This window comes from Rhinatrema bivittatum, chromosome 3 (genome assembly GCF_901001135.1).
Source record: "Rhinatrema bivittatum chromosome 3, aRhiBiv1.1, whole genome shotgun sequence".
NCBI lineage: Eukaryota > Metazoa > Chordata > Amphibia > Gymnophiona > Rhinatrematidae > Rhinatrema > Rhinatrema bivittatum.
In genome coordinates this window covers 222,406,126-222,433,904 of record NC_042617.1, presented here as the reverse complement: position 1 = coordinate 222,433,904, position 27,779 = coordinate 222,406,126, and the positions used below count along the sequence as shown (strand labels likewise).

At 48.5% G+C, this 27,779-nt stretch overlaps 1 protein-coding gene across 5 annotated transcripts in view; it reads left to right on the top strand.

The window, feature by feature from the left end:
• EGLN1 (egl-9 family hypoxia inducible factor 1) overlaps positions 1-27,779 on the top strand; it is a 559,025-nt gene that overhangs the window by 408,223 nt on the left and 123,023 nt on the right. For 3 of the 5 annotated variants that reach the window (XR_003855482.1, XM_029594248.1, XM_029594250.1), the window contains one exon: positions 8,551-8,621. Coding sequence is in view for 4 of the 5 variants with exons in the window: in XM_029594248.1 (XP_029450108.1) it covers positions 8,551-8,621 (71 nt within the window). In the remaining variant the exon portion in view is untranslated. Of the gene's footprint in view, positions 1-8,550; positions 8,622-24,246; positions 24,317-27,779 lie in introns of all 5 variants that reach the window. The other 2 variants (XM_029594247.1, XM_029594249.1) reach the window with 1 other exon arrangement.

Below are 27,779 nucleotides of genomic sequence, written 5' to 3'. Positions count from 1 at the left end.
GGTCTGAATTATTTAGTCTGGGTAAATAAATAAGCATGGGTGTAGCTTGCTTATTGCGGCAGTTACTACCCCTAACTAATTAAGCTAGATATTTCACTTAGAGGCAGTTCCAACAGTGCTCTCTACATTAATGGTGGGGGTGGAAGGGAAATAGAATCAAAGGGTTACTAAGAGCCAAGAGTAACAGAGAAGTATGAGAAAAAAAAAAAGTTCAAAACTTGCTGGGCAGACTGGATGGGCTGTTTGCTCTTCTTCTGCCATCATTTCTATATTTCTATGTAGGATCCCCAGGCAGGCTCCCTTTCATTCTCACATACACACCCCCAGGGAGGCACCTATTCTCACACAGTCAGACCCCAGGAAAGCACCCTTTCATTCTCATGTACAGATGCACCCCCCCAGGCAGACACCCTTGCATTCACCCCTCCCCCCACACCAGCAGATGCCCATACACACACTGAAGGCAAGCCCCCCTTTCTTTCTTTTTCCAGCAGCCTCAGAGCCTCTCTCTTTCCTTTGCTGTTGCTGTCACTGCTGCCATATGTCTATTGGGGAGGCGCCAATTGCTGCTACTAGCACTGATGCCCAAATTACTGCCTTCTCAGTAGGAGCACTGAGAGGAGAGTATCACCTTGCTGGTGGCTGAAAGGAATCAGAAAGTTTTTGCTTGGGACATTGTCTTTTTTAAAAGTATTGGGGCAAAGTTAACTATATGGTAATATTAGTTAGTGTGTTTGTACTTTAAATAGTCAGTAAGGCAGTGAATAAACAGAAGTTAGACTGTTTGTATTTTTAAATAGTAAGTCAGCTAGTAAGCAGTAGTTAATGTTTTTATTTTTAAAAGTCTGTAAGGCAACTAGTAAGCAGAAGTTAGTGTTTGTATATTAAAAAAAATTTTTTTTTTTAAAAAGTAGCCAGAAGCTAGAAATAAGCTAGGAGGGGGGAGAGGAGAAAGAGGAGCCTGAGGAGGTCTTCACTGCTTACCTGATCGCTTGATTGCTTGTGGACTGGGTCGCCGCCCATAACCTGAAAGTTGCGCTGTTGCCTAAAACGCTGACTGGACCCAAGCGAGGGGAGGAGGCCTCACAGCCGACGTCATCAGGGAGGGACCAGAAGGCTTTCAAAAGCCAGCCCCTCCTGTGGTGTGTAGGTGCCGCTGGCACGTTCGCCCAAGCCGCGCGCGCCTAAGGGGAGCGTGGCTTTGTTTTGAATTTCCTCAGCCTGCTAATTGTAAGTAAGACTCATATACCTAAATTTATAACGCTTCTCTTTCCCTGTATGCCCCCGAACCAGAGGAACATTAAGAATAATTACTGGAGGCACATAAAAGAAAGGGAGTTTGAACTTTACTTACAACTTTTCCTAATTAAACTCATGCCTCATACCAAGAGAAAGGCTCGCTTAACGGAGATGCAGACTTCATCTCCCTTATTAACACCTATGCAGCCTCAAATCTCCTCTTTCTTTAATGTTACAAATGGTAAAATGCCGGGTGAGGAAACCACAGTGTATGTGGCTTCTGAGCGAGAAGCAACCGCCTTGGTTAGTGACATCTCTTTGACCCCCGGAGCTCCTAAAACTCCCTCTCCACCATCAATAAAAGAAAAAATACTTGATAGACCTACAGAGGATGTAGGTATAGATTAAGTTCTTATATCATCTAAAGATGGAGAAAAGAGTGGAGACCTGGCTGAAGGGGGAGACTCTGAATCACAACCTGTCATGAATATACTTCTACCACAGAAACCTCTTGAGATCACTATGGACACGTTATGGACAGCTATAAAATCTTTGGAACTGGCTATAAATAAATTAACACAGATTACAGCTAACTCTCAACAAAAAATAATGAATGTGGAAAATATGGCTCTACTATCTCAGAATAATTTGGTTAAATGTGAAGGAAGATTAGAGAAAGTAGAAAATGTACAGAGAAATCTTATTAAATCTGATTTAATAAATCAAAAGAAGTTTGAATATGTAGAAAATCAATTGAAGTATACCAATTTAAGAGTCCTGAATTTCCCCAAACAAGATTTGATACCTCTCATAGACATGTTTAAGGAGTATATGATAAATATATTGAAAATACCTAGTCAAGTATTACCAACAATAGAGAAAGTTTATTACATCTCTCAGAACTCAGAAAGAGGAATACAGACGGGGAAGAAACAGCCAGAAACTTTAAATTTATCAGAAATAATCGAAACATAGTTAGATACGGATATAACACTTAGAGCCACATTAGTGGTATCATTTGTTTTTTCCAAAGAGAGAGATACCGTGCTACGTCTATTCTTTAGAAATAGACTAGAAAAATTTCATGGATATCAGGTCTGGATATATCCAGACCTAACAAGTTCTACCCAGAATAGACGAAAAGAATTTCTGAAATTAAAATCAGAGGTGGTATCTAGAGGAGCTGGATTTATCTTAAAATTTCCTTGTTGGTGTGAACTTAAATACTTGGAGCACAAATATGTTTTTTATGAAATATCTGAGTTACAGGCTTTTTTAGATTCACATCCCCCAAGTACAGTACCAGGTTAGGAGCATTTGAATAAGATACCAATTGTAATCTCTAGAATTAGGATTGAGAGGTGGGAGGATACTTTTTCTTCCCCGCTTGGATCGGCATGGAGCAGCAGGTCTGGCCTGAGGATGAGGGCAGACGGGCCTTGACATGAAGACATGACACCAAGGTTGATGCAACAGCATCACAGACCAGGGCTGATGCGAAGACATGACACCAGGGCTGATGCGAAAACATGACACCAGGGCTGATGCGAAGACATCACAGACCAGGGTCGATGCGACGGCATCTCAGACCAGGGTCGATGCGACGACATCAGAGACATGACGAGGAACTTGACAAAGTCCAGACAAGAAGCTGGGTAGGAGGACATTGGCACTGTCTCTCAGGGCGCCCTACTCAGCCCACCTTCACGGGTGGACCACCCTGTCCCACTGCGCACCCTACACAGCCCGAGGAGGCTGGTCACGGACCACGCAGAGAGCGTGACGAGCGCAGGGAAGAATCCAGTCAAGGTGGGACTCCGACAACAGAGCCAGATGTCGTCCGAAGGACAACAAGGCTGGCAGGACATGACAGCTCAGGAGCACAGGAGCGAATTCCACCTGCAGGCCACTCCAAGCTCGGGAAAGACGTCATCCGAGGGACCAAGGCTTGACAGGACCAGAAGGCTCAGGAGCGCTGAAGCGAACACCAAGAAGGGCAGGACACCAGGAGACGAAACACCAGGACACCTGGACGAGGACCTCAGGCACGAAGACATGGCATAACGAGGAACAGACGAGACGAGGAACTCCATGGAGAAGATAGAAGACTTGAAGGAGCTCTTGCAGGCAGGAGCCTCCAGAGTGAAGTAACTCTGATGCAAGGCAAGAAACAATGACAAGTCCAGCCCTTTTATATGGCTCAAGCAGGAAATCAGTCCATAGGTGGGGCCAGCAGCACTTCCTGTGGCTGGCCCTTTAAATACAGCAGAGAGGCGCAGCCGCGCGCCTAGGAAGAGGAAACGGGAACTGTGCAGGACCGAGGCCTGCACAGACTTCGATGCCGGAACAGCAGGGCTGAGCTAGAAAGCAGGCCTCGATGTCAGCAGCGGCTCCTGCTGCTGCAGGAAGCCCCAAGGGCGGCTCTAGCCGCTACTCCAGCCCGGGGCTTGCGGCCTTCAGCCCTGGAGGATGAAGATGATGTCAGCGGCAGCTCCGTGCCACATGGAAAGGCAGACAAGTCTGCAGCTCCGGCCGCGGTGAAGATCGATGCCAGGAGCGGCCTCCGGACCGCAAGAGAACTCAAGTCCGCGGCTCCAGCCACATCGGAAGGCCCGACATCGGCGGCGTCCGTGCCGCGTCTGGTGAAGAAGCAGCAAGGTGAGGAGTGCCTGCTTGCGGAGGTTAGCTCCGCGGCAGGTTCATAACAAAAGAAAAATAACCCATGCTATAGTTACACAGTGTTAGGTTCCATATTATGTGCTACAACCCAAGAAAGAGATCTAGGCGTCATAGTGCATAAAACTTTGAAATCGTCGGTTCGGTGTGCTGCGGCAGTCAAAAAAGCAAACAGAATGTTGGGAATTATTAGAAAGGGAATGGTGAATAAAACTGAAAATGTCATAATGCCTCTGTATCGCTCCATGGTGAGACTGCACCTTGAATACTGTGTACAATTCTGGTCGCCACATCTCAAAAAAATTATAGTTGCAATGGAGAAGGTACAGAGAAGGGTGACCAAAATGATAAGGGGAATGGAACATCTCCCCTATGAGGAAAGACTAAAGAGGTTAGGACTTTTCAGCTTGGAGAAGAGATGGCTGAGGGGGAATAAGATAGAGGTGTTTAAAATCATGAGAGGTCTAGAATGGGTAGATGTTAATCAGTTATTTACTCTTTCAGATAATAGAAATTCTAGGGGGCACTCCATGAAGTTAGCATGTGGCACATTTAAAACTAATTGGAGAAAGTTCTTTTTCACTCAACGCACAATTAAACTCTGGAATTTGTTGCCAGAGGATGTGGTTACTGCAGTTAGTATAGCTGTGTTTAAAAAAGGATTGGATAAGTTCTTGGAGAAGTCCATTACCTGCTATTAATTAAGTTGACTTAGAAAATAGCCACTACTATTACTAGCAACAGTAACATGGAATAGACTTAGTGTTTGGGTACTTGCCAGGTTCTTATGGCCCAGATTGGCCACTGTTGGAAACAGGATGCTGGGCTTGATGGACCCTTGGTCTGTCCCAGTATGGCATGTTCTTATGTTCTTTGTGCAGGCTTCGTAGTATTAAAAATGTGTAGGGCTTCCAGTTCCTCCATGTTGATCTTGTACATTGCAAGATCAGCATAAAGTGCTACTCTTGCACATTCCCAAAGATAATATATGCCAATCACTAGAAATTCTTTTATTTGTTTTTTTTTTTACCTTTGCTGTCTGATCTTAGTTTTCTAATCAGTTGGTCACAGACTTTTTTTTTCCATCTTCCCTTTTTTGGTCTTTTGCCAATTCCTTTTACAGGGTTTCTCTTTTTTCTGTTTCTTCTCTCTCCACCTGTCTTCTTCCCTCAAACACACACTCAGGCTCTCATTCTCATACTCTGTCTCTCTGCCCCACATATACATGCACACAGTTTTCTCATGCTGTCTCTCTTATACATACACACTGGCTCTCTCTTTCACATGCTGCCTCACTCTCTCACACACACACACAGGCTCTCATGCCCACATGCTGTTACTCACACACAGAGGCTCTAGCATGCTCTCTCCCCTAATATACATGCTTTCACTCCCTCTCACCTCTGGGCCTCCTCTTTGCAGGATGGACTCTGCGGCAGCCCTGATCTTCTCGAGCCACCACAAGTTGAGATCTGCAGAGCCCTGCTACTGGGCCTCCTCTTCTTGGGCCACTGCGAGATAGGAGCTACAGTGGCCCTGCCCCAAATGCTGCTCCTCTTCTGCATGCTCCTCCTCCTTCCAGCCCGTGTGGCTCCAGCATTGTTTTTGTTCTGGGGCTCCACAGGCAAGAAATGAGAAGGAGCACTTGAAGGTTTGGAGGTGACTTGTTTTCTTTGGGTCCTGGTGAGATGAGCTCCTCCACGGCCCTCCACTGATCTTCTTGCTGTGAGCAGTCGTGAGAAAAGTTGTGGTCACTTACGCAGCTTAGAGGGAACAGTGGCCGGCACACAGCATAAGAACAACATGCTTCCCTGCTCAACTGCCAGTGGGATGAGGTCCACCCTCAGCCGCACAGCCTGTCTTCCTGTTTTTAGGCCGCCTGTGGGATGGGATCCATTGGCAGCCGCATGGGCCTCCCTATGTTGTCCATCAGCTCCCGTCTATGGGCTTGCATCTGGGGACATTGGCTCTCCCTGCCCCCACCCCCCTCGGTATTCCATTGCATCATGCTTATAAACTTAAACAGACTCTGTGCGGTTTGGATTGCAAGGGTACCATTGCCTTCTACCTGGAGTGCATCAAAATCCATAGAAGGTCCACCCAACATTTTGTTTAGTTTGATCCCCTATAGACCATGGCTTGCTATAAGCATATGTACTGTTTGTGATTGGATAGCAGATTATGGCAGCTTCTATTATGCCCAAACACCTCTGATTTTACAAAGGCATGTTAAGGCTTATAATGTCGGAGCCATGTCTATGTTGGTAGCCCATCTAAAGCCAGGCTATATTGAGATTTGTAAGGCTGCAATGTGAACTCCTGTCTTCACATTTATTCCTATGATTGTTTAGAAATTGACTCCTAATGCAACAGTAGTTTGGGTTAATCTGTCCTCCAGGGTGTCTTTGAAAGTAGAATCCAAATCCATCCCTCCTTATGGGCCCATTCTTATTTTTTTGAGTTGTCATTCCTTTGCCCACAGAAGATATATTTTTCCCTGCGCATTGATTGTCTGGTTGTATTCCTCCTTCTAATCCCCTCTTTTTGCTTTGCATACTGTACAAATTGCTTATCTGTAATGGGTGTTATGAATGTTGTCCATGGATATCAGAATAATGTGCCACAAATTACCTTCCCATTCTCCTATGGAGTTGGCTTCTGTAAGTTGCTATATAAAAACGAGGGGACCCTGCATGCAGCATGCATGTCAGATAAAGCCAGCTAGGCTTTTTTTTAAATAGTTTTACAAAAATGCTTCCCAGTGGCATTGTCAGATGATGTTATCCACTTGAGTAGCAGATTTTCTTGCTGTCCAAGGAGAATAGTTTGTTTTTCAGTCAACTGATTTTTATGACACAATATTTAAGTATCAATACATAGCTGAAAGAAAAATCTGGTATAAACTGGTTGCACCAGAGAGTTTATAGTAACATATTAAATGACCTCAGATTAAAACTGGTCCATCCATTCTGTCCATTTCAGATATTTTTTCTGATTTTGTACCATTCTGAGTAAGTTAGCATACAAATTCCCATTCACAAACAAATATAGCTTCCTCTGCCCTACAGCATACCTTCCATCTGACCTCTCAAGTCCCGTCTCATTACTGCTCACACATCTGTCCCAAGCATGTTAAAAAATTTGCCACAGTGCTAGCCTTCATTAATTCCATTTGTGGCTATTTCACGCTCTGCCTTTCTCTTTGATTCTCTTTGCTGAGTTTTGTAATAATCCATATGGTCACCAAAATTAGGCTGTTGCCTAAAACATTGGCCCTCTCCATCTTCATTTATCTTTAAACATGGTCAGGCATTATAATTTACCTCAGCCTTCTTGGAAGCCTGATGCAGCCCAGCCACTATTGTTTAGGATTTTAATGGCTACTCATGCAGGTTACCCCAGTGTTTCTCTACTATCCTAGCTAGATGAGCATAGAAGATACCATATTTAATCCCACACTCCATGTCTTATCACCAGAATTTGTAATATGAGCCACTACTTAACACTAGTGAGCCTGTTGTTCTAAGATCTGCCTTATAGGTTCCTATGGACCTAGTGGACAGTACCAGTCTACCATCAACTTGCTGCTACAGTTTTTGGGGAATTGCAACTTGCTGGCAGTATCGCTGGGCTGCATTTCAGTTCTGTTCCCTTTATGTTTTGTCCTTATCACCTCTCCTATTACCTTTACTTTTGAGGGAGGCGTTTGTAATACTGTAACCTCCCAACCATATTCTTACCACTGTCATAGAATATGGCACAGTTCCATAGAATCCCAAATGATTTCTGGCTCTCCCCTAACCTCTTTGTCATTAGGGATCCTCTCTCCTTTTCCCATGCATCTTTAAATTCCATTATTTATAAATACAGGGGAGGCTAAGTGACTTGGTGAGTATTGCACACTAGATGTAATAATGGGTTTTTCCCATTTTGTGTCTATAGGGAAGAATGCATATGTCTGACACTAAATGAAGGCATAGAGCTTTTGAGATCTCTAGTTCTACATCCCAGTTGTGCTGTGCTGATCCATTTTATAATACCTTGAGACCTATAAGTGTTACATTGTTATATGTTATGAGTAGGGACCTTCATTTTCCATTTTGATTTTATTTTTTCCTGGTAATTTCAATGTTATAACAAAAAAAATTTGTGGAAAAAGGATTTTGTTATAACAAACAGGAGAAAAGTAAGTGGAAAAGTTATTTTTCCACTGAATTTTTTTTGTTATAACATTGAAATTTCTAGGAGAAATAAAAACTGAAAATGAAGGGAAAAAACTTAAAACCTGGTTATTCACTCAAGCCTTCCCCCAACTGGTGTGAACCATGAATAAAAGACTCTTAGGCAAATCCTCTATATAGATCCAGGCATCCCCCAGTTACCACATGTTAAGTTCTCCTCCTTTGTTTCTGTAGCCGCTTGCTACCTCAACGCCCAAGTTCACTCCACCTTGTTTATTGTAACTTTGCCTCCTGTTCAATGTTAAGTTAATGTTTACCCCGGTTCCATGTAAACCGACATGATATGATATCCATCATGAATGCTGGTATAGAAAAGCGTTAAATAAATAAATAAATAAATATGATTAACTTGTAGAAGTGGGAGACATTTTAATAATTTCAAATCCTTTTCTAGGTACGCAATAACAGTATGGTACTTTGATGCAGACGAAAGAGCACGAGCTAAAGAGAAATATCTAACAGCAGGTAATCCCTTATATAAGAATCTTCTAGCTTGCAAGGAAGTGGTATTTGCTAGAGATGTGCACTGTTTAGTTCTTTCGGTTCGGGCTTCGTTTTCAAGCCCCCGAGGGAAATTTAGATTTTCCTGCGGTTCATTTTTTTTTTTTTCGTGGGACCCGAAGTTCATGTTAGTGTTCGCTAATGGGAGTTAGTGCGCAGTAACACAAACTACAAATTTTTCGGAAATTTCAGAAAAATTCCATTCGTTTTTCGGTTCCCTCCGAACCATGACGAATTAGAAATTTCATTTAAATTGTCTAATTCGTGAAAAACTAATGCACATCTCTAGTAATTGCACAAGCAAAACTTTGATTTGAAAAAAAGTGGTTAAATTTACTGTACCATTATTACATAGAGATGACCTGAGCTGTATTGTCTTATCAGGGGAGATTGAGTGAATAATGTCAAATGGATTGATTTCATGAGTTAAGAGAATAAAGATTGAACAATTTTTATAAGCATTTTCTGAGAGTGGAAATTTAGAGTAATTGATAATTTCCTAGCGTGTAGCAGATGGACTCAAAACAAATGGGTATTTCCTAGCGTGTAGCCAGATGGACTCAGAACGAATGGGTATAGTACGCTCGTGCTAGCAGTTGGAGACGGATCTGACGTCAGCACAGGTATATATACCCCCACAGGAAGCATAGCAACTCAGTAATTTCCGAATCCAAAGCAGTTTGGAGAGCCTGCACGCTCGCTGAGCGTGTTTTCCAATACTACTTTCTACTTTCTCTATTCTACTTACTAAACTTTCTCCAGGAACATCGAGCCCGCACTCCTGCGGTGATACCCTAGGGTCCCTCCCCCAGTTGAGTTTCCCGGGGTGATTTCCGTGATCCCTCGGAGGTCTAGGCCTCGGTCCGGTGGCCGAATCGCGGCAGGGATCTAGCCCCCAAGCGTGAAAGGCTCAGGTCGGGCTGAGAGGCGCCTCGGTCCCGGCGTGGACTTAGCCCCAAGCGAGACGAGTTCAGCGGCTCAGAGGCAGCGGGTGAAAATCCTCAAGCGTGGCGGTGAAGGTACTTGCCCCTCTCCCCCCACAGCCGGAGACCGCCCGGGTTACAGCCGGGAAGCGCCGGGGATCAGGTAAGGCGTACATCTCTTGTTTTTTGGTCTCCGAGGGACGAGGATCGGCGGCGTGGCCTGAGGTGGCATGCCGTGGAGGGCGCCATTTTGTTGGCCTGTTCAGGTATTGAGCGCCCATGTTAGCCGTCTTTCTCTGACTAAGCACATATTGTATATCATTGTGCGTATATTGTTGACCGCATATGGATGAGCGCATATTGGATATAATTGACAGTATATTGCTGACCGCATATTGATGAGCGCATATTGGATATCATTTGAGCGTATATTGCTGACCGCATAGTAGTTAGTGCCTGTTGTATTAAGCACATATTGCTGCCGCGTATTATTGAGCGCCTGTTGTATTAAGCGCATATTGCTGCCGCATATTATTGAGCGCCTGTTCTATTAAGCGCCATTTTGGCTGCCGCATATTATTGAGCGCATATTGTACTGGGCGTATATTCCTCAGCGCTACTTTCCAAGCCGCAATGGAACAGAACGCCTCAGCGTCTTCAGCGGCGGTGCCTCCTGATTCCAGCATTAAAGCCCTCTGCCTCTGCTCAGCATGCCAGCTTAGAGCCACGCACAGCAAGGAGCCAGACTCCCTTTGTGCCCAATGTGAGGAGGCAGTGGGAGCCTCGGGCCAGGACCAGTCTCAACCGAGGTTTGCTGACAGTTCCCCAGGGGCTACCCCAGATCTAGCGGGCAGTCTCGACCAACCTGGAATCCCGGGGAACCTGGTACTCCGACGGCTAGAGACCGCTTCCATTTCCTGGGTGGATCTCTTTAAGGGAATTCATGCCTTTGTACAGATGCAATCAGCCTCCCGTCCAGGCCCGGCTGCTGCTGCTGCTGCTGTTGCTGCTCCAGCGGATCCTGTCCCGGGACTGTCGCGCCCTTATCGTGGGCAGGGCCTCCCGCCTCCAGACAGTCCGGTTCAGACGGACCCTGATGTTTCACCGGACGAGTCTGAACCCCCGGATGAGGGGGAACTTCCCTCAGGGATTGAGCCATACCGAACCATGAGGCGGTTCTTCCCTAAAGAGGATCTCTCCGACCTGGTATCTCAGTGCCTGGCGGAGTTGGCTATTACAGGTCCCAGCACTACGGTGCCCTCTACGCAGAACCCCCTGCTGGAAGGTCTTCGTCCTACAGCCCGCCATTTTCCTTTTTTGCAAGCAGCACAGCAACTGATAGATTTAGAATGGGCGGCACCAGCGGCCTCATTCAAAGGGGGTCAGGCCCTGACGGGCATGTACCCCCTGGAACCGGCTATCAAGGAGATGCTGGCGTGCCCTCAGGTGGACGCCTTGATTAGCGCTGTGGTCAAGCGCACTACCATTCCAGTTGAGGGGGGGGGGGGGCGGCCCTCAAGGAGCCTCATGACCGGCGACTGGACGCCATTCTGAAACAGACCTTTGAGGTGGCAGCTCTATCTTTGCGGATCGCAACCTGCTGCACGCTCCTGTTTGTCTCAGGTCAGGAACAATGCTCCAGCAGCAGACATGGAGTCAGCTCTCTCGTTCCTCACGGATGCTGCATCAGACCTAGTCCGTACAACAGCCAAGGGGGTCTCATCCTCCGTGGCCGCCAGGAGGCAGCTCTGGATCCGGAATTGGTCAGCCGATGCTCCTTCGAAGACACGCCTCACCAGAATGCCCTTTAGGAGTTCTTTTTTGTTCGGCAGCAACCTTGATAAACTGGCCAGCAGATGGGGCGCCTCCCCAGTACCTCGACTGCCGGAAGATCGGTTCAGAAGGAACCAGCGCGCCTTTCCGAGGCCCTCCAGAGGTAGAAGCTCCCAGCGCTTCACTCCCTATAGGAGTCGCTACCAGGCACCTCGTCCTCAAGCCAGGAACCAGTCCTTTCGGTCCAAGCAGCGCAAGAGGGGAGCCGGCTCGGGTTCAGGTCCCGGCCGCGTCTCACAATGAGAATCAGCCGATCCATCTGGAGGATGGAGCCATAGGGGGGCAGGTTAATCCTCTTCTACCTCAGATGGGTCGAGATTACGTCGGACCAGTGGGTCCTCGCCATCATCCGAGAGGGGTATTATCTGGACTTTCATCATCTCCCTCCGGACAAGTTTGTGGAATCTTCATGTCCCATACACAAGAAGGCAGCATTGGAAGCTACCCTGGCGAGGCTCCTGTCCTTGAAAGCCATCATCCCAGTACCTGCATGGGAAATTAATTCTGGACACTATTCCATTTATTTCATGGTACCCAAGAAAGAGGGCACTTTTCGGCCCGTATTGGACCTCAAGTCAGTCAATCGATACTTAAGGGTCCCGAGGTTTCGCATGGAGACTCTGCGCTCAGTCAAGACCGCAGTACAGCCAAGAGAATTCCTCATGGCCTTGGACTTGTCGGAAGCCTACCTGCATATCCCGATCCATCCGGATCATCAGCGCTACCTACGCTTCAAGGTTCTGGGACGCCACTTCCAATTCTGGGCTCTGCCCTTCGGGTTAGCCACAGCAGCGCGGACCTTCACCAAGGTGGTCGTTGTGGTAGCAGCGGCACTCAGACGGGAAGGAATCCTTGTCCATCCCTACCTAGACGATTGGCTGATCAGGGCGAAATCACGAGAGGAGAGCCATCGGGCAACCAACCGAGTGATCGCTCTTCTGGAAAGCCTGGGATGGGTAGTCAACCTCAACAAGAGTTGCCTACAGCCTTCCCAATCACTGGAATACCTGGGAGTACAGTTCGACACCCAGGCAGACAAAGTCAGTCTCACTACCAAGCGAAGGTTAAAACTTCAGACGCGTCTCCGGTACTTGATGGGAGCCAGCCGGCCCATAGCTTGGGATTATCTGCAGGTCCTCGGCCTTATGGCCTCCACCCTGGAAGTGGTACCTTGGGCAAGGGCCCATATGAGACCTCTACAACGCTCCCTGCTCTCTCGTTGGAGCCCCCGCTTTCGGAACTATTCCACGCACCTACCTCTGCCAGCCAGAGTGCGGACCCAGTTACGGTGGTGGTTGCAGTCCAACCACACGAGCAGGGGGTCAAAGATGTCCTCCCCCACGTGGATTCTGCTCACCACAGATGCCAGCCTGAGCGGATGGGGAACACACTGCGAAGACCTCACCGCACAAGTTCGGTGGAACAGAGAAGAGTCAGGGTGGAACATCAACCGTCTAGAGGCCCGGGCAGTCCGATTGGCATGCCTACGATTTGCTCACAGACTGAGGAACAGAGCAGTCAGAGTGATGTCCGACAACGCCACCATGGTGGCATACATCAACCGTCAGGGCGGAACCAGGAGCCAACAGGTATCTCTAGAGATAGCCCCGCTGATGGCTTGGGCAGAGGCGAATCTTCAGGACATCTCCGCCGTCCACATTGCCGGGAAGGACAACACCACGGCAGACTTCCTCAGCAGAGAAAGCCTAATTCCGGGAGAATGGCAGCTGTCCCCACAGCCTTCCAGATGATCGTGGATCAGTGGGGGATTCCGGACATGGACCTACTTGCGGACAGGTCCAATGCTCAGGTACCAAGATACTTCAGCCACAAGCGAGACCCGTTCTCTCACGGGATCGACGCCCTGGTTCAGCCATGGCCTCCAGGGACTCTGCTATACGCCTTTCCTCCGTGGACCCTGCTGGGCGCCCTCATACACAAGATTCAGAAGCACCGGGGCCTAGTTCTTCTAGTGGCACCAGACTGGCCAAGAAGACCCTGATACGCGGACATGAGAAGACTGCTGGCAGGGGAGCCTCTTCCCCTGCCTCCTCTCCGGGACCTTCTACGTCAAGGTCCCATCCTCCACAAGGATCCGGCTCAATTCTCTCTTACGGTCTGGCCATTGAGAGGGCTAGACTGAAGAAAAGAGGTTACTCGGAGCCCCTGATAGATACACTCCTCCGAGCTCGCAAGTTTTCCACATCCCTCACCTACGTAAGGATCTGGAGGGTATTTGAGGCCTGGTGCGACAATCATGGCACCAACCCACATGCAACCACAATTCCGACTGTTTTAGATTTCCTGCAGGATGGGCTTCAGAAGGGTCTCTCCCTCAGCTCCATCAAGGTTCAGGTGGCTGCGCTGTCTTGCTATGGTCCCAGGAGGGACGGCAAGACCATTGCCAAGCACCCAGATGTTTCTCGCTTCCTGAAAGGAGTCAAGCATATTCGTCCGCCACTGAAGTGGCCAGGGCCCCTATGGAACCTCAACCTTCTTTTGGATTTCCTCGCGGGATCCACTTTTAGACCCCTTCGGGGCTTGTCTCTCCGTTCTCTAACTTTGAAGATGGTGTTCTTGCTGGCGGTGTGTTCAGCACGCCGCATCTCAGAGCTACAAGCGCTGTCCTGCCGTGATCCCTTTCTCAGAATCACTCCGGAGGCTATCCATCTTCGCACGGTTCCCTCCTTTCTACCTAAAGTGGTCTCACAATTTCACCTTAACCAAACCATATCCTTGTCTACCACAGCGGGTTTGAAGAAATCAGAAGAAGGGCGTTTGCTACGCCATCTTGACATCGGCAGATTGCTGCCCAGATATCTGGAAATGACAGAAACAGTACGAAAGACGGACCATCTGTTCGTCCTTCACAGCGGGAAGAAACAAGGAGAAGCGGCCTCTCGGCCCACCATCGCCCGCTGGATTAAAGAAGTTATCCGAGCAGCACACGTAGAGGCTGGGAAGTCTCCGCCTCTACAAGTCAAGGCTCATTCTACCAGAGCACAAGCGGCATCTTGGGCAGAATCCAGGATGCTGTCGCCGGCAGAAATATGTAAAGCAGCGACATGGTCCTCCCTCCATACCTTCTCCAGGTTCTACCGCCTGGATGTCCAGGCCAGGGAGGATACAGCATTTGCGAGGGCAGTCCTCCGCGGTCCTCAGGCAGCCTCCCGCCCAGGCTGGGAGTAAAGCTTTTGTACATCCCATTCGTTCTGAGTCCATCTGGCTACACGCTAAGAAATGTTGAGATTACTTACCTGATAATCTCCTTTTCCTTAGTGTAGACAGATGGACTCAGCATCCCGCCCAGCTGCCAGTATACATGGGTTTCACAGATTCAAGGTAAGCCATGTCATTCTTCTTACATAAGAGCGTCCCCTTTGCCAGATGTCGATGCCTTCCAGTTGGGAATGCTGGCGGTCTCCCGCTACTATCAATCGGTCAGGGGAATCCTGTTTCACTATTTCACTGAGCGTCAGTCCACACAAATCCATAACAGCTTTTGCAAGGAAGATTACTGAGTTGCTACGCTTCCTGTGGGGGTATATATACCCGTGCTGACGTCAGATCTGTCTCCAACTGCTAGCACGAGCATACTATACCCATTCGTTCTGAGTCCATCTGTCTACACTAAGGAAAAGGAGATTATCAGGTAAGTAATCTCAACATTTGTGTGCGCGTGCTAGCAGTTGGAGACGGATCTGACGTCAGCACGGGTACATATACCCCCACAGGAAGTGTAGCTATTCAGTAATTTCTGTCTCCAAAGCAGTTTGGAGCTACCCCACGCTCGCTGAGCGTGTATCCAAATTCTAACGACTAAATTCATAGAAGAAACCTACTGAAGACGAGCCCCGCACTCCTGTGGTGATACCAGGCGGTCACTCACCCAGTTGAGTTTCCCGAGCTGACTTCCGTGGTCCCTCGGAGGTAAGAGCCTCGGTCCGGTGGCCGGTTCGCGGCAGGGACGCAGCCCCCGAGTGAGAAGGGCTCGGGCGCGGCCTAGAGGCAGCGGGTGCACTTCCTTAAGCCCGGCGGTGAAGGTATTCCCCTCTCCCCCCGTAGCCGGAGACCGCCCGGGTCGCAGCCGGGAAGCGCCGAAGACAAGGTAAGGCGTACATCTTTACTTGGTCTCCGAGGAAGTGTGGACTAACTGGGCCTGCCTATGAGGCCGCCCACCTGGGAGGTCGCCATTTTGCTTGCCTACTCATCTTTTCCAATTAAACGCACTTTGCTTGCTATGCGCTCGCGATGGGCGCACGTTGTTAGCGCACGTGATAGGCGCACGTTGTTAGCGCACGCTACTAGGATACACACTTTCTAAGATGCCTGTTTATAGGCGCACATTGATAAGACGCCCGTTATAGGCGCACATCTATAAGACGCCCGTTTATAGGTGCACATTTATGAGACGCCCGTTATAGGCGCACATTTATGAGATGCCCGTTATAGGCGCACATTTATAAGACGCCCATTCTAGGCGCATGCGGTTAAGCGCACATATTAGGCGCACATCGTTTGGCGACGCCGCATTTCAGGCGAATGGAGCATAAGAAAGCCCATGCGTCCGCAGAGCCGGCACCTCCAGAATCAGGCATGAACGCTCTAAGCCTCTGCTCAGCATGCAACCTCAGAGCCACACAGAGCGAGGAAGCAGACTCCCTATGTGCCCAATGTGAGGAAGCCATGGGAGTTCCAGGACAAGACCGGTCCCAGCCCAGCAGTTCCTCAGGGACCACACCGGACTTGGCAGGTCGCGGCGAGCAGCCAGGGAACCCAAGAGACCTGGTACCCCGGCGGCCAGATCCAGCTTCGCTTTCCTGGGTGGAATTATTTAAGGGAATTCACGCCTTTGTCCAGATGCAGTCTGCTCCTCGAATGGGTCCTCCCGTTCCGGCTGATCCGGTCCCTGGACCCTCGAGACCTAGGCGCAGCCACTCACCACCCGACAGCCCCGCTTATGGGGATTCGGATTATTCCCAGGTAAGTGAGGAGCCCCCCGAGGAGGGTGAACTTCCCTCGGAGATAGAACCATATCGGACCATGAGACGCTTCTTTCGGAAAGAAGATCTGCCAGGCCTGGTCTCACAATGCTTATCGGAGCTGGCCATTCCGGGCCAGGACCCCCCAGGGTACCCTATAAAGAACCCCCTGCTAGAGGGCCTGCGCCAAACGGCTCACCATTTTCCCCTACTACTAGCAGCACAGCAGCTAATCGAGCTGGAATGGAAGGCACCGGAGGCCTCATTCAAAGGGGGTCGGGCATGTACCCTCTGGATCCGGCATCCAAGGAGCTGCTGGCATGCCCCAGGGTAGACGCCATAGTTAGCGCAATTGTGAAGCGCACCACCATTCCGGTGGAGGGGGGAGCGGCCCTCAAGGATACGCATGACCGACGCATGGACACCATTCTGAAAAAAGCTTTTGAGGTAGCAGCCATGTCCCTTCGAATCGCGACTTGCTGCACCGTGGTGACGCGCTCCTGTTTATCACAGGCAAGAAACAACACCCCAGGAGAAGACATGGAGTCAGCTCTCGCATTTCTCACTGACGCAGCCTCCGACCTCGTCCGTACGGCAGCCAAGGGAGTGTCCTCCTCAGTGGCAGCCAGGAGACAGCTTTGGCTACACAATTGGGCGGCCGACTCGTCCTCCAAGACACACACGGCTCACAAGAATGCCCTTTAAGGGTTCCCTACTGTTCGGCAGCGACCTCGAGAACAGGGCTACTAAATGGGGTGCCTCTCCATTACCCCGTCTACCAGGTCAAGGAGGAGCCAGCGTTCTGTTTCAGGACCATCCAGAGGTAGAAACTCGCAGCGCTTCAACCCCTACAGGACTCGCTATCAAGCACCTCGTTCTCAGGCCAGGAACCAGCACTTTCGGACTAAGCACACCAAGAAGAGAACCGGCCCGGGTTATGGCCCCGGCCATAATCCAAAATGACAATCAGCCGACCCATCCGAGGGTAGCAGCCATAGGGGGCAGGCTAACCCTCTTCTACCGCAGGTGGGTCGAGATCGCTTCGGACCAGTGGGTCCTCACCATCATATGGGAAGGATATTACCTGGATTTCTTTCGGCTTCCACCGAACACGTTTGTGGAATCTCCTTGTTCACCTCTCAAGGCAGTGGCTCTAGAAGTGACCTTACAGAGGCTCCTGGCCCTAAAAGCCATAATCCCAGTACCTGCGGAAGAGGTAACTTCTGGGCATTATTCCATTTATTTCATAGTACCCAAGAAGGAGGGCACTTTCAGGCCCATCCTGGACCTCAAGTCAGTCAATCGACACCTACGCGTCCCCAGCTTTCGCATGGAAACTATTGTCTGTCAAGAATTCAGTACAGCCAGGGGAGTTTCTCACCTCCCTAGATCTGTCGGAAGCCTACCTACATATCCCAATCCATCGGGATCACCAGCGCTATTTACGCTTCAAAGTCCTGAATCAGCACTTCCAGTTCCGGGCTTTACCCTTTGGGTTAGCCACCGCGCCGCGGATCTCTACCAAGGTAATAGTAGTAGTGGCGGCGGCACTCAGGTAGGAAGGAATCCTCGTCCATCCCTACCTGGACGATTGGCTGATCAGGGCAAAGTCACCGAAGGAGAGTCATCGGGCAACCAACAGAGTTATAGCTCTTCTGGAAAGCCTAGGATGGGTAGTCAACATAAAGAAGAGTTCCCTACAGCCATCCCAGTTGCTGGAATACCTAGGGGTCCAATTCGACACCCAAGACGACAAGGTCAGTCTGACCTCCAAGAGACAGTCAAAACTCCGGAATCATCTGCAGGTCCTGCTGAGCGCCAGCCAGCCCACAGCTCGGGATTACCTACAAGTCCTCGGCCTCATGGCATCCACTGTGGAAGTGGTGCCTTGGGCGCGGGCTCATATGAGACCATTGCAACGCACCCTTCTATCTCGATGGAGTCAACGATCGCGGAACTACACCGTACGCCTACCTCTACCGGCTAGAGTGCGGTATCAGCTACGGTGGTGGTTGCAGCCCGGCCACATAAGCCGGGGGTTAAGAATGTCCTCCCCAACCTGGATTCTGCTCACCACAGATGCCAGCCTGAATGGATGGGGAGCACACTGCGAGGAACTCACCGCCCAAGGGCGGTAGACCAGAGAAGAGTCGAGGTGGAACATCAACCGACTAGAGGCACGGGCAGTCAGGCTAGCGTGCCTGCAATTTGCACACAGACTTCGCGATAGAGTAGTCAGAGTGATGTCAGACAATACCACCACGGTGGCATACATCAATCGTCAGGGCGGAACCAGAAGCCAACAAGTGTCCCTAGAAATAGCTCCCCTGATGATTTGGGCGGAAGCAAATCTCCAGGACATCTCCGCCGTCCACATTGCCAGGAAGGACAACACGACGGCAGACTTCCTCAGCAGAGAAAGCCTAAACCCGGGGGAGTGGCAGCTGTCACCCACAGTTTTTCAGATAATTGTGGATCGATGGGGGACGCCAGCCATGGACCTATTAGCGGACAGGTCCAACACTCAAGTTCCCAGATATTTCAGCTGCAGGCGGGATCCTCGGGCTCAGGGGATCGATGCACTGGTACAACCGTGGCCTCAGGGGATCCTGCTATACGCCTTTCCTCCATGGCCCCTGCTGGGCGCCATTGTTCACAGGATTCAGAGACACAGAGGCCTAGTTCTTCTAGTGGCCCCGGACTGGCCAAGAAGACCCTGATACGCAGACATGAGAAGACTACTGGCAGGGAACCCTCTACCCCTGCCTCCACACAGGGACCTGCTGCAGCAAGGTCCCATCTTCCATGGGGATCCGGCTCAATTCTCTCTTACGGTCTGGCCATTGAGAGGGCTCGACTGAAGAAACGGGGATACTCGGAGCCAGTTATAGATACATTCCTCCGAGCACGCAAATTCTCCACATCACTAACATATATCAGGATCTGGAGAGTTTTTGAAGCTTGGTGCGACTCTCACGGCACCAATTCACATACCGCGAAGATTCCTATCATTTTGGACTTCCTACAAGATGGACTTCAGAAGGGTCTGTCCCTCAGCTCCATCAAGGTTCAGGTAGCAGCGCTGTCTTGCTACGGTCCCAGGAGTGACGGCAACTCCATTGCCAAACACCCAGACGTTTCACGCTTCCTGAAAGGAGTTAAACACATTCGCCCGCCACTGAAGTGGCCAGTGCCCTTGTGGAACCTCAACCTAGTATTGGAATTTCTAGCGGGATCCGCCTTCAGGCCCCTTCGAGGCCTGTCCCTCCATTTGCTAACCTTGAAGATGGTGTTCTTACTGGCTGTGTGTTCAGCACACCGCATCTCAGAGCTACAAGCACTATCCTGTCGTGATCCATTTCTCAGAATCACTCCAGAGGCCATCCATCTTCGTACAGTTCCCTCCTTTTTACCCAAAGTGGTCTCACACTTTCACCTCAACCAAACCATATCCTTGCCTACCACGGAAGGTTTGAAGAAGTCGGAGGAAGGTCGAATGCTACGCCATCTCGATATCGGCAGACTGTTGCCCAGATACCTGGAAATGTCTGAAGCAGTACGAAAGACGGACCACCTGTTCGTCCTGCACAGCGGGAAGAAGCTAGGGGAAGCAGCCTCACGGCCAACCATCGCCCGCTGGATTAAAGAAGTTATCAAGGCAGCCTACACAGAGGCGGGAAAACCACCGCCTCTGCAGGTCAAGGCTCATTCTACCAGAGCACAGTCGGCTTCTTGGGCAGAAGCTAAGCTGCTGTCGCCTGCAGAGATATGCAAAGCGGCGACGTGGTCCTCCCTCCATACCTTCTCCAGATTCTACCGTCTGGACGTCCAGGCAAGGGAGGACACAGCATTTGCAAGGGCGATCCTACACTGTCCTCGGGCAGCCGCCCGCCCAGTACGGGAGTAGCTTTTGTACATCCCATTTGTTTTGAGTCCATCTGCTACACGCTAGGAAATGTTGAGATTACTTACCTGATAATCTCCTTTTCCTTAGTGTATGCAGATGGACTCAGCATCCCGCCCGGCTGCCGGTATACATGGGGATTCGCCGACTCACGGTAAGCCATGTTTTGCTTATAATAGGGCATCCACCCTGCCGGGTGTCGACGCCTTCCGGTTGAGAACACTGGCGGTCTCCAGCTACCATCAATTGGTCAGGGTAATCCTGTTCATTTAATCGATCGGTCAGTACACATATATCCATAAAAGCTTTGCAAGGAAGATTACTGATTTGCTTCACTTCCTGTGGGGGTATATGTACCCGTGCTGACGTCAGATCCGTCTCCAACTGCTAGCACGAGCACACAATACCCATTTGTTTTGAGTCCATCTGCATACACTAAGGAAAAGGAGATTATCAGGTAAGTAATCTCAACATTGGCTCTGTTCTCTGGATCTTCAAGACACCTACGCTCACATTCCAATATTCCGACATCACCACAAGTATCTGTGTTTCCTAGTGGGACATCAACACTTTCAGTACCGGGTCCTGCCTTTCGGACTTGCCTCGGCACCCCGTGCCTAGCAGTGGCTGCGGCCCATCTACGCAAACATAGCATACACGTCTTTCCTTACCTGGATGACTGGCTGATCAAGAGCCAATCCAAGCAAGGAGCTCTCTATGCTCTCAAGCTCACTATCAATCTGCTACACTCTTTGGGATTTCTCATCAACTACCAAAAACCCCACCTGACTCCATCTCACCTCCTTACTTTCATCGGAGCAGATTTGGACACCACAGTCGCAAAGGCCTACCTGCCCAATGACGGTGCAGTCACACTCTCCAAGCTAACTTTGTCTCTGCGCACAAAAGTAACAGCTTCAGCCCATCAATTCCTAATGTTGCTGGGCCACATGGCCTCCATGGTCCACATCACTCCTATGTCCAGGCTGGCTATGAGAATAACTCAGTGGTCTTTGAAATCTCAGTGGCTCCAAGCCAGTCAACCGCTTTCATCCCAGATTAAAGTAACCCACCAGTTACGTTTATCACTTCTCTGGTGGACAAACAAAGCCAACTTGCTAACAGGTCTACCCTTCCAGCAACCAGTTCCGCAAGTAATTTTAACCATAGATGCATCCAGCTTGGGTTGGGGAGCTCATGTGAACAATCTTCAAACTCAAGGTACTTGGACACGGCTCGAAGCAACTTTTCAGATCAACTTCCTAGAGCTTCGAGCTATTCGTTATGCTCTATTTATTTATTTATTTATTTATTTGAAGAGTTTTATATACCATTATTCGGAAAGCCATCATAACGGTTTACAAAGAGAATACATTTTATGGGCTGGATTTGAAAACATATGCGTGCGGCCTACATGTGCGTGTGTGACCTGGCATGCGCTGAGCCCTATCCGAGCCCCACTGCCTTCCCCTGTTCCCTCCCAGGCTCCGAAATCGGAGCGGCCTCTGAGGGAACTTCCCTACCCACCCCCCACCCTCCCTTCCCTCCCCCTACCTCCCTTCCCTCCCCCTACCTTTATTGCTTTCTTTTTTTGTTTTAAAACTTACTTCAGCCCTGGGGCTGAAGTAAGTTGCACGTGCCAGTCGACTGCTGGCGCACGATCCCTGGCCCAGCGACCACGCCCCCACCCCAGGACCTCCCCTTTTGTAAAGCCCCGGGACTTACACGCATCACTGGGCCTTTTGAAAATAGGCCCGGCGCACGTAAGTTCTCTGGATTTACGCGCGTAATCTTTTGAAACTCCGGCCCTATAAGCGTTCAAGGACTGCCTTTCACACAAGACTGTTCTCATACAAAAAAGACAACACAGTTGCAATGTGGTACTTGAACAAGTAGGGCAGCACAGGCTCTTATCTCCTCTGCCAAGAAGCCGTGCAGATCTGGGCCTGGGCCCTTACACACTCCATGTATCTCTGGGCCACTTATCTGGCAGGCATACAGAACGTAGTAGCAGAATGCCTCAGCCGACAGTTCCATCCCAACAAGTGGTCTCTGGATCCTGTGGTAACGACCAGAATCTTCCAACGCTGGGGTCAACCAACAATAGGCCTCTTTGCATCCGAACTGAATCACAGTTTTGTTATGGTTAACTTGTTTTGTTATGGTTAACTTGTTTTGTTATGGTTAACTTGTTTTGTTGCCTGTGCTCCCTGCACAGGCAACAAAACAAGTTAACCATGGATGCCTTCGCTCGCCCCTGGTACACAGGCTTCCTATACGCGTATCCCCTGATACCGCTGATAGCCAAAACTCTAGTGAAGCTACAACAGGACAAAGGGTCAATGATACTCATAGCCCCAAGTATGGTTTCCCATGCTTCTCGACCTCTCGATCAGACAACCCATTCGCCAGGGTACAGCGGCCACTCTCGTAACTCAGAACCAAGGCATGTTATGCCATCCGAACCTTCAGACCCTATCCCTCACAGCCTGGATGTTGAAAGCTTGATCCTGCAACTGCTCAATCTTTCAACTGATGTCTCTCAAGTGCTTGTATCCTCACGAAAGCCTTCCACACAAAAATCTTATCATTCTAAGTGGAATAGGTTTACAATATGGTGCACGCAAAAAGGTTTCGACCCCTTTTCCTGTCCCACTCCGTCTCTATTAGACTATCTCTGGCACCTTTCAGACTCTGGTTTCCAGACTTCTTCGGTGAGGGTACACATAAGTGCCATCTCAGCGTACCACAAGGGAGTTCGGGATGCCCCAGTAACAGCGCAACCCCTTGTGAGTAGGTTTATGAGGGGCCTACTACAACTCAAGTTCCCTCTACGGCCACCAGTCACTGAGTGGGACCTGAATGTAGTACTTACAAGGCTCATGCGCTCCCCGTTTGAGCCTTTGCACTCCTGCAATGTTAAATTTCTTACATGGAAAGTCCTCTTCTTAGCAGCCATTAAATCTGCTCGAAGGGATAGTAAGTTACAAGCACTTGTCACATACTCACCCTATATAAGGTTTCTACATGACCGAGTGGTCCTCCATACTCACCCTAAATTCCTTCCCAAGGTGGTTACTGACTTCCACTTGAATCAGTCTATAGTTTTGCCCACATTTTTCCCAAGGCCCCATTCTCACCAGGGCGAGAGGGTGTTACACACTTTGGACTGTAAACGTGCACTTGCATTTAACCTAGACCGCACTGCAGTCCATAGAAAATCCACCCAACTCTTTGTTTCTTTCGATAAAAACAAACTAGGAGTTGCAGTGGCAAACAAACTCTCTCCAACTGGCTAATAGACTGTATCGAATTCTGCTATGACAAAGCAGGCCTTCCTCTGTAGGGAATTGTGAAGGCGCACTCAGTAAGAGCCATAGCAACCTCAGTAGCACACTATCGTTCAGTACGATTGCTGAGATCTGGAAAGCTGCAACATGGAGCTCTCTTCACACCTTTGCAGCACATTACTGCCTGGACAAGGAAGGATGACAGGACTCTGCCTTTGGCCAATCCATCTTGAAGAACTTATTTCCAGTATAATCCCAACTCCTTCCACATCCATTCTGCTGTCATTTTCAGGCTGCCTCATTTTCCCAACAGTACGCCATTTGTTGTGCATGTTGCACAAGTTGTTCACTGTTGGTACAAACAAATATGAGTCAGCCTGTAGCTTGCTAATCACCCACATGTGAGGGCTACCATCCTGCTTGTCCTGGGCGAAAGCAGAGTTGCTTACCAGTAACAGGTGCTCTCCCAGGACCCACCTGCCACCCCATGGTGTTGGGTCCGAAGCGTTTTATTATTTTATTTTTTAGCTCGCACCTTTTGCTACAAACGAGGCTGAAGGAAGACCCCTGTGGCTACAGGGATTATGGCATGCTGGGCATGCTCAGTGTGCCAGTCAAAAGTTCTAGAAACTTTGACAGAAATGTTTTCTGTGATAGGGCTCCGACCAGTGATGTCAACCACATGTGAGGACCACATCCTGCTGTCCTGGGAGAACACCTGTTACAGGTAAGCAACTCTGCTGTCTCTCTCTCAGGTAAGAGTTATGGACTGTTGGGTTACTCAATTAAATGGTATAAGAAATGTTTGCCTCTGTTTTCTTCCATACTACTTAAATCTTTAATCATGTACACCCACACTGATGGGTAATCTCCTAGATGCTAACATTATAATCCTTCCAAAGAAAGACACTAAATTATTACACTGTTGCTCATATAAGCCCTTTTTTTTTCTTCTCAATTCAGACATTAAGATTTTAACAAAAATCTTATAGTTGAGGCTAGAGTCGCTTATCCCGTTCATACATCCAGATCAGTCAAGCTTTAAGGGTAGAGCGCTCACTGCTAATCTCATATGGTTATTAGTTAAGAACATAAATTGCCATGCTGGGTCAGACCAAGGGTCCATCAAGCCCAGCATCCTGTTTCCAACAGAGGCCAAAACCAGGCCACAAGAACCTGGCAATTACCCAAACACTAAGAAGAACCCATGCTACTGGTAAAATTGATTAATAGTCATTAATGGACTTATCCTCCAAGAACTTATCCAAACCTTTTTTGAACCCAGCTACATTAACTGCACTAACCACATCCTCTGGCAACAAATTCCAGAGCTTTATTGTGCGTTGAGTGAAAAAGAATTTTCTCCGATTAGTCTTAAATATGCTACTTGCTAACTTCATGGAATGCCCCCCCTAGTCCTTCTATTATTCGAAAGTGAAAATAACCGAGTCACATCTACTCATTCAAGACCTCTCATGATCTTAAAGACCTCTATCATATCCCCCCTCAGCCGTCTCTTCTCCAAGTTGGGCCAGGAAGCATAACGTTCCAGTTGTGATATTGTCACTTGATGATGAAAAGGCTTATAAACATGATTCTTGGCCTTTTATGTCTTAGTGTGCTGAAAAAGTACAGATTTCCACCAGAGTTTCTGTGTTCCAAACCTCAGGCCAGTGTGGTTGTTAACAGTTATTCATTCCCCTGGTTTTCTGTTCTGTGGGGCACTCATCAGGGATGTCTTTTATCTTTTTTATTATTTAATTTAGTGATTGAGCCTATGGCTCTGCTTCTTATACAATCTCATCTGGTTAAAGAGCATCCTTGTATGCAGACGATGTGCTTCTATTTGTCACCAAGTCTGGGCATTCTGTTCTCCAAATCTTGTCTATATTGAATGAGATATAAACCGAATCTTAATAAATCTGAGATTTTCCTGTGGGACCTACATCACCCATTTCTCCCTGTTTAGCAGTATTTAGTCTGGAAACTTCTAAGTTCAAATATTTGGGGATTAGAGTCACTAGGAATTTTAAGGCTTTATATTCAATCGTGTTTGATCCAGTTTTTTCCAACATTTTTTCCGACTTAAAATCTTGGAACAATTTACCTGTAGCATGATCTAGTTGAATTAATATACTTAAAATTAACATTCTGCCAAAGCTAATGTATTTATTTTAACATGTACGCTGTCAAGTCCCAAGGAGGACCTTTAAGGAACTAAATGGGTTAATTTCTAGTTTTTTTTTTAGCTCAAAAGCCAGCTCAGGCTTAATGCCCTTTGATTCTCCAAATTTAATGGGAGAATGGGCCTCCCCGATCTCCAGTTCTCCTACTGGGTGGCCAGGCTAGTGTCACTCTGTGACACGTTTTAAGGTTCAGGGACTGGAGGCTGGCTTTCCATTGAAAAGGCTTTTTCTCCAGACAGGGAATTTTTGCATTTAATAACCATGCTTTCCTCTCATCCTTTAGTTTGAAAGGTTTATAGAGGGCGTCAATCACAGCTCATTTGTTGTCGATCTGTTGCCAGGTTTGCAAGAAACTCTGAATCAGGAAGGAAAAAGTGTTTTGCCTCTCCTTTATTCATCATAATTAAGTTGTCATTGCACACCCTTTTTGATAACATGAGCACCCTGGATTCATTCTAAAAGTTTAAATTATTGGATAGGTTTGGGTCTCTGACCACGTGATCCCTTTTGAATACCTAGTGCGACAATTTCAGATCCCTGCAAGCACCCTAGCTATCTACAAGTAGGTGTGAAAGGCCTATATCAAACTTTGTGGGGATGGGCTCCCAGACTGCTGAACCTCTGTAGAGCATGCTGTATGGTAGACTAGCAGGGAGACTGGAGTTAATTTAAGAATTATATTAGGATCTGGTGAAACTCCTGGTCAGCAATTGTAAAGTGCATCCTTTAATTAGGAAAGCAGATTACATTCAGGTACTGTAAGTATTTCCCTATCCCTAGAGGGCTTGCAATCTAAGGCCTGGATTTTCTAACATAGTGTAGCTCTCTGAATTCGGTGGTAATGGGGGCGGGCCTGTGAAAGCCGGCAACGATTGCACCACTGCGGTGTTAGCGCTGCCGCCTTTTGCACCCAATAGCGCCATCATAAAAGGTGGTGATATTGGGTGCGCTACTGGCAGCGATAAGGGGTCTTACTTTTTTACCGCCAGCGAAGGCTCTGCAGCGCCCACCCCGACGTCACCCTACTCCTCCTCTTCCAGTGCCGATGCTGCCCCGACTCCTCCCCAATCTAGCTATTGCACGCGAAAAGGTTAGAAAATAACCCCCTAAGTTTGTACCTGAGGCAATGGAGGGTAAAGTGTCTTGCCTAAGATCACAAAGAGCAGCAGTGGGACTTGAACCCAGGTCTCCCCAGATTGTAGCCCGCTATTCTAACCACTAGTCTGTTACTCCTCTTGCATTTGAGTGAGGAAGATTGAGTGATATGAGTGATATTGCGGGAGAAAGCTCATTGTAGTTCAGTCTTTAAAGAAAAGACTGATCTCATATTTCTGCTCCTTTATCAAACATATTCTACCTTGTTCCGTAGATATAATTCCGTGTATCCTTTCATCAGCTGGAGTGAATGTGGGCAAAGAGGTTCACACTTGCACATGTCATGTACCTGTTCTCATGTGCAGGGTTGAGATGTTTGATGTGATCTTACAGATATCTGGTCAGGAATTTTGTTTCCCTTGAGTTGCTTGAGTTTCCCCTGACCAGATATCTTACAGATATCTGGTCAGGAACTTTGTTTCCCCTGAGTTGCCTTATTAGGATATTGGAAGCCCTGCTTGGTCTCAGGCACGTCTCAATCTTTGATAAATCAATTGCTACTTACTGCCAGATTTACCATTGTTGAATTCTGGAAGCAATCACACTTACTGGAGAGCTGGAATTCTCATACTTTCCCAGATTTTGTGAATTGAGAGGCTGACACAGGCATTTTGACTTGATTTGGAATGGAATCTCGTCATATGGGTTTGGTCACCACTAAATGTAAGTCTCTATGCTTGGTTTCCATAAGTAAGGGGCATTCACTGTACTGCTTCTGATATATTTATTTATTCTATTGTATTATTTTATGCCAAGGATCCATACAGGGCTTCCCAAACCTGTTCTGGGGACTCCACAGCAGGTCGAGTGTTCAGGATATCCACTATGAATATGCATGAGATAATTTTA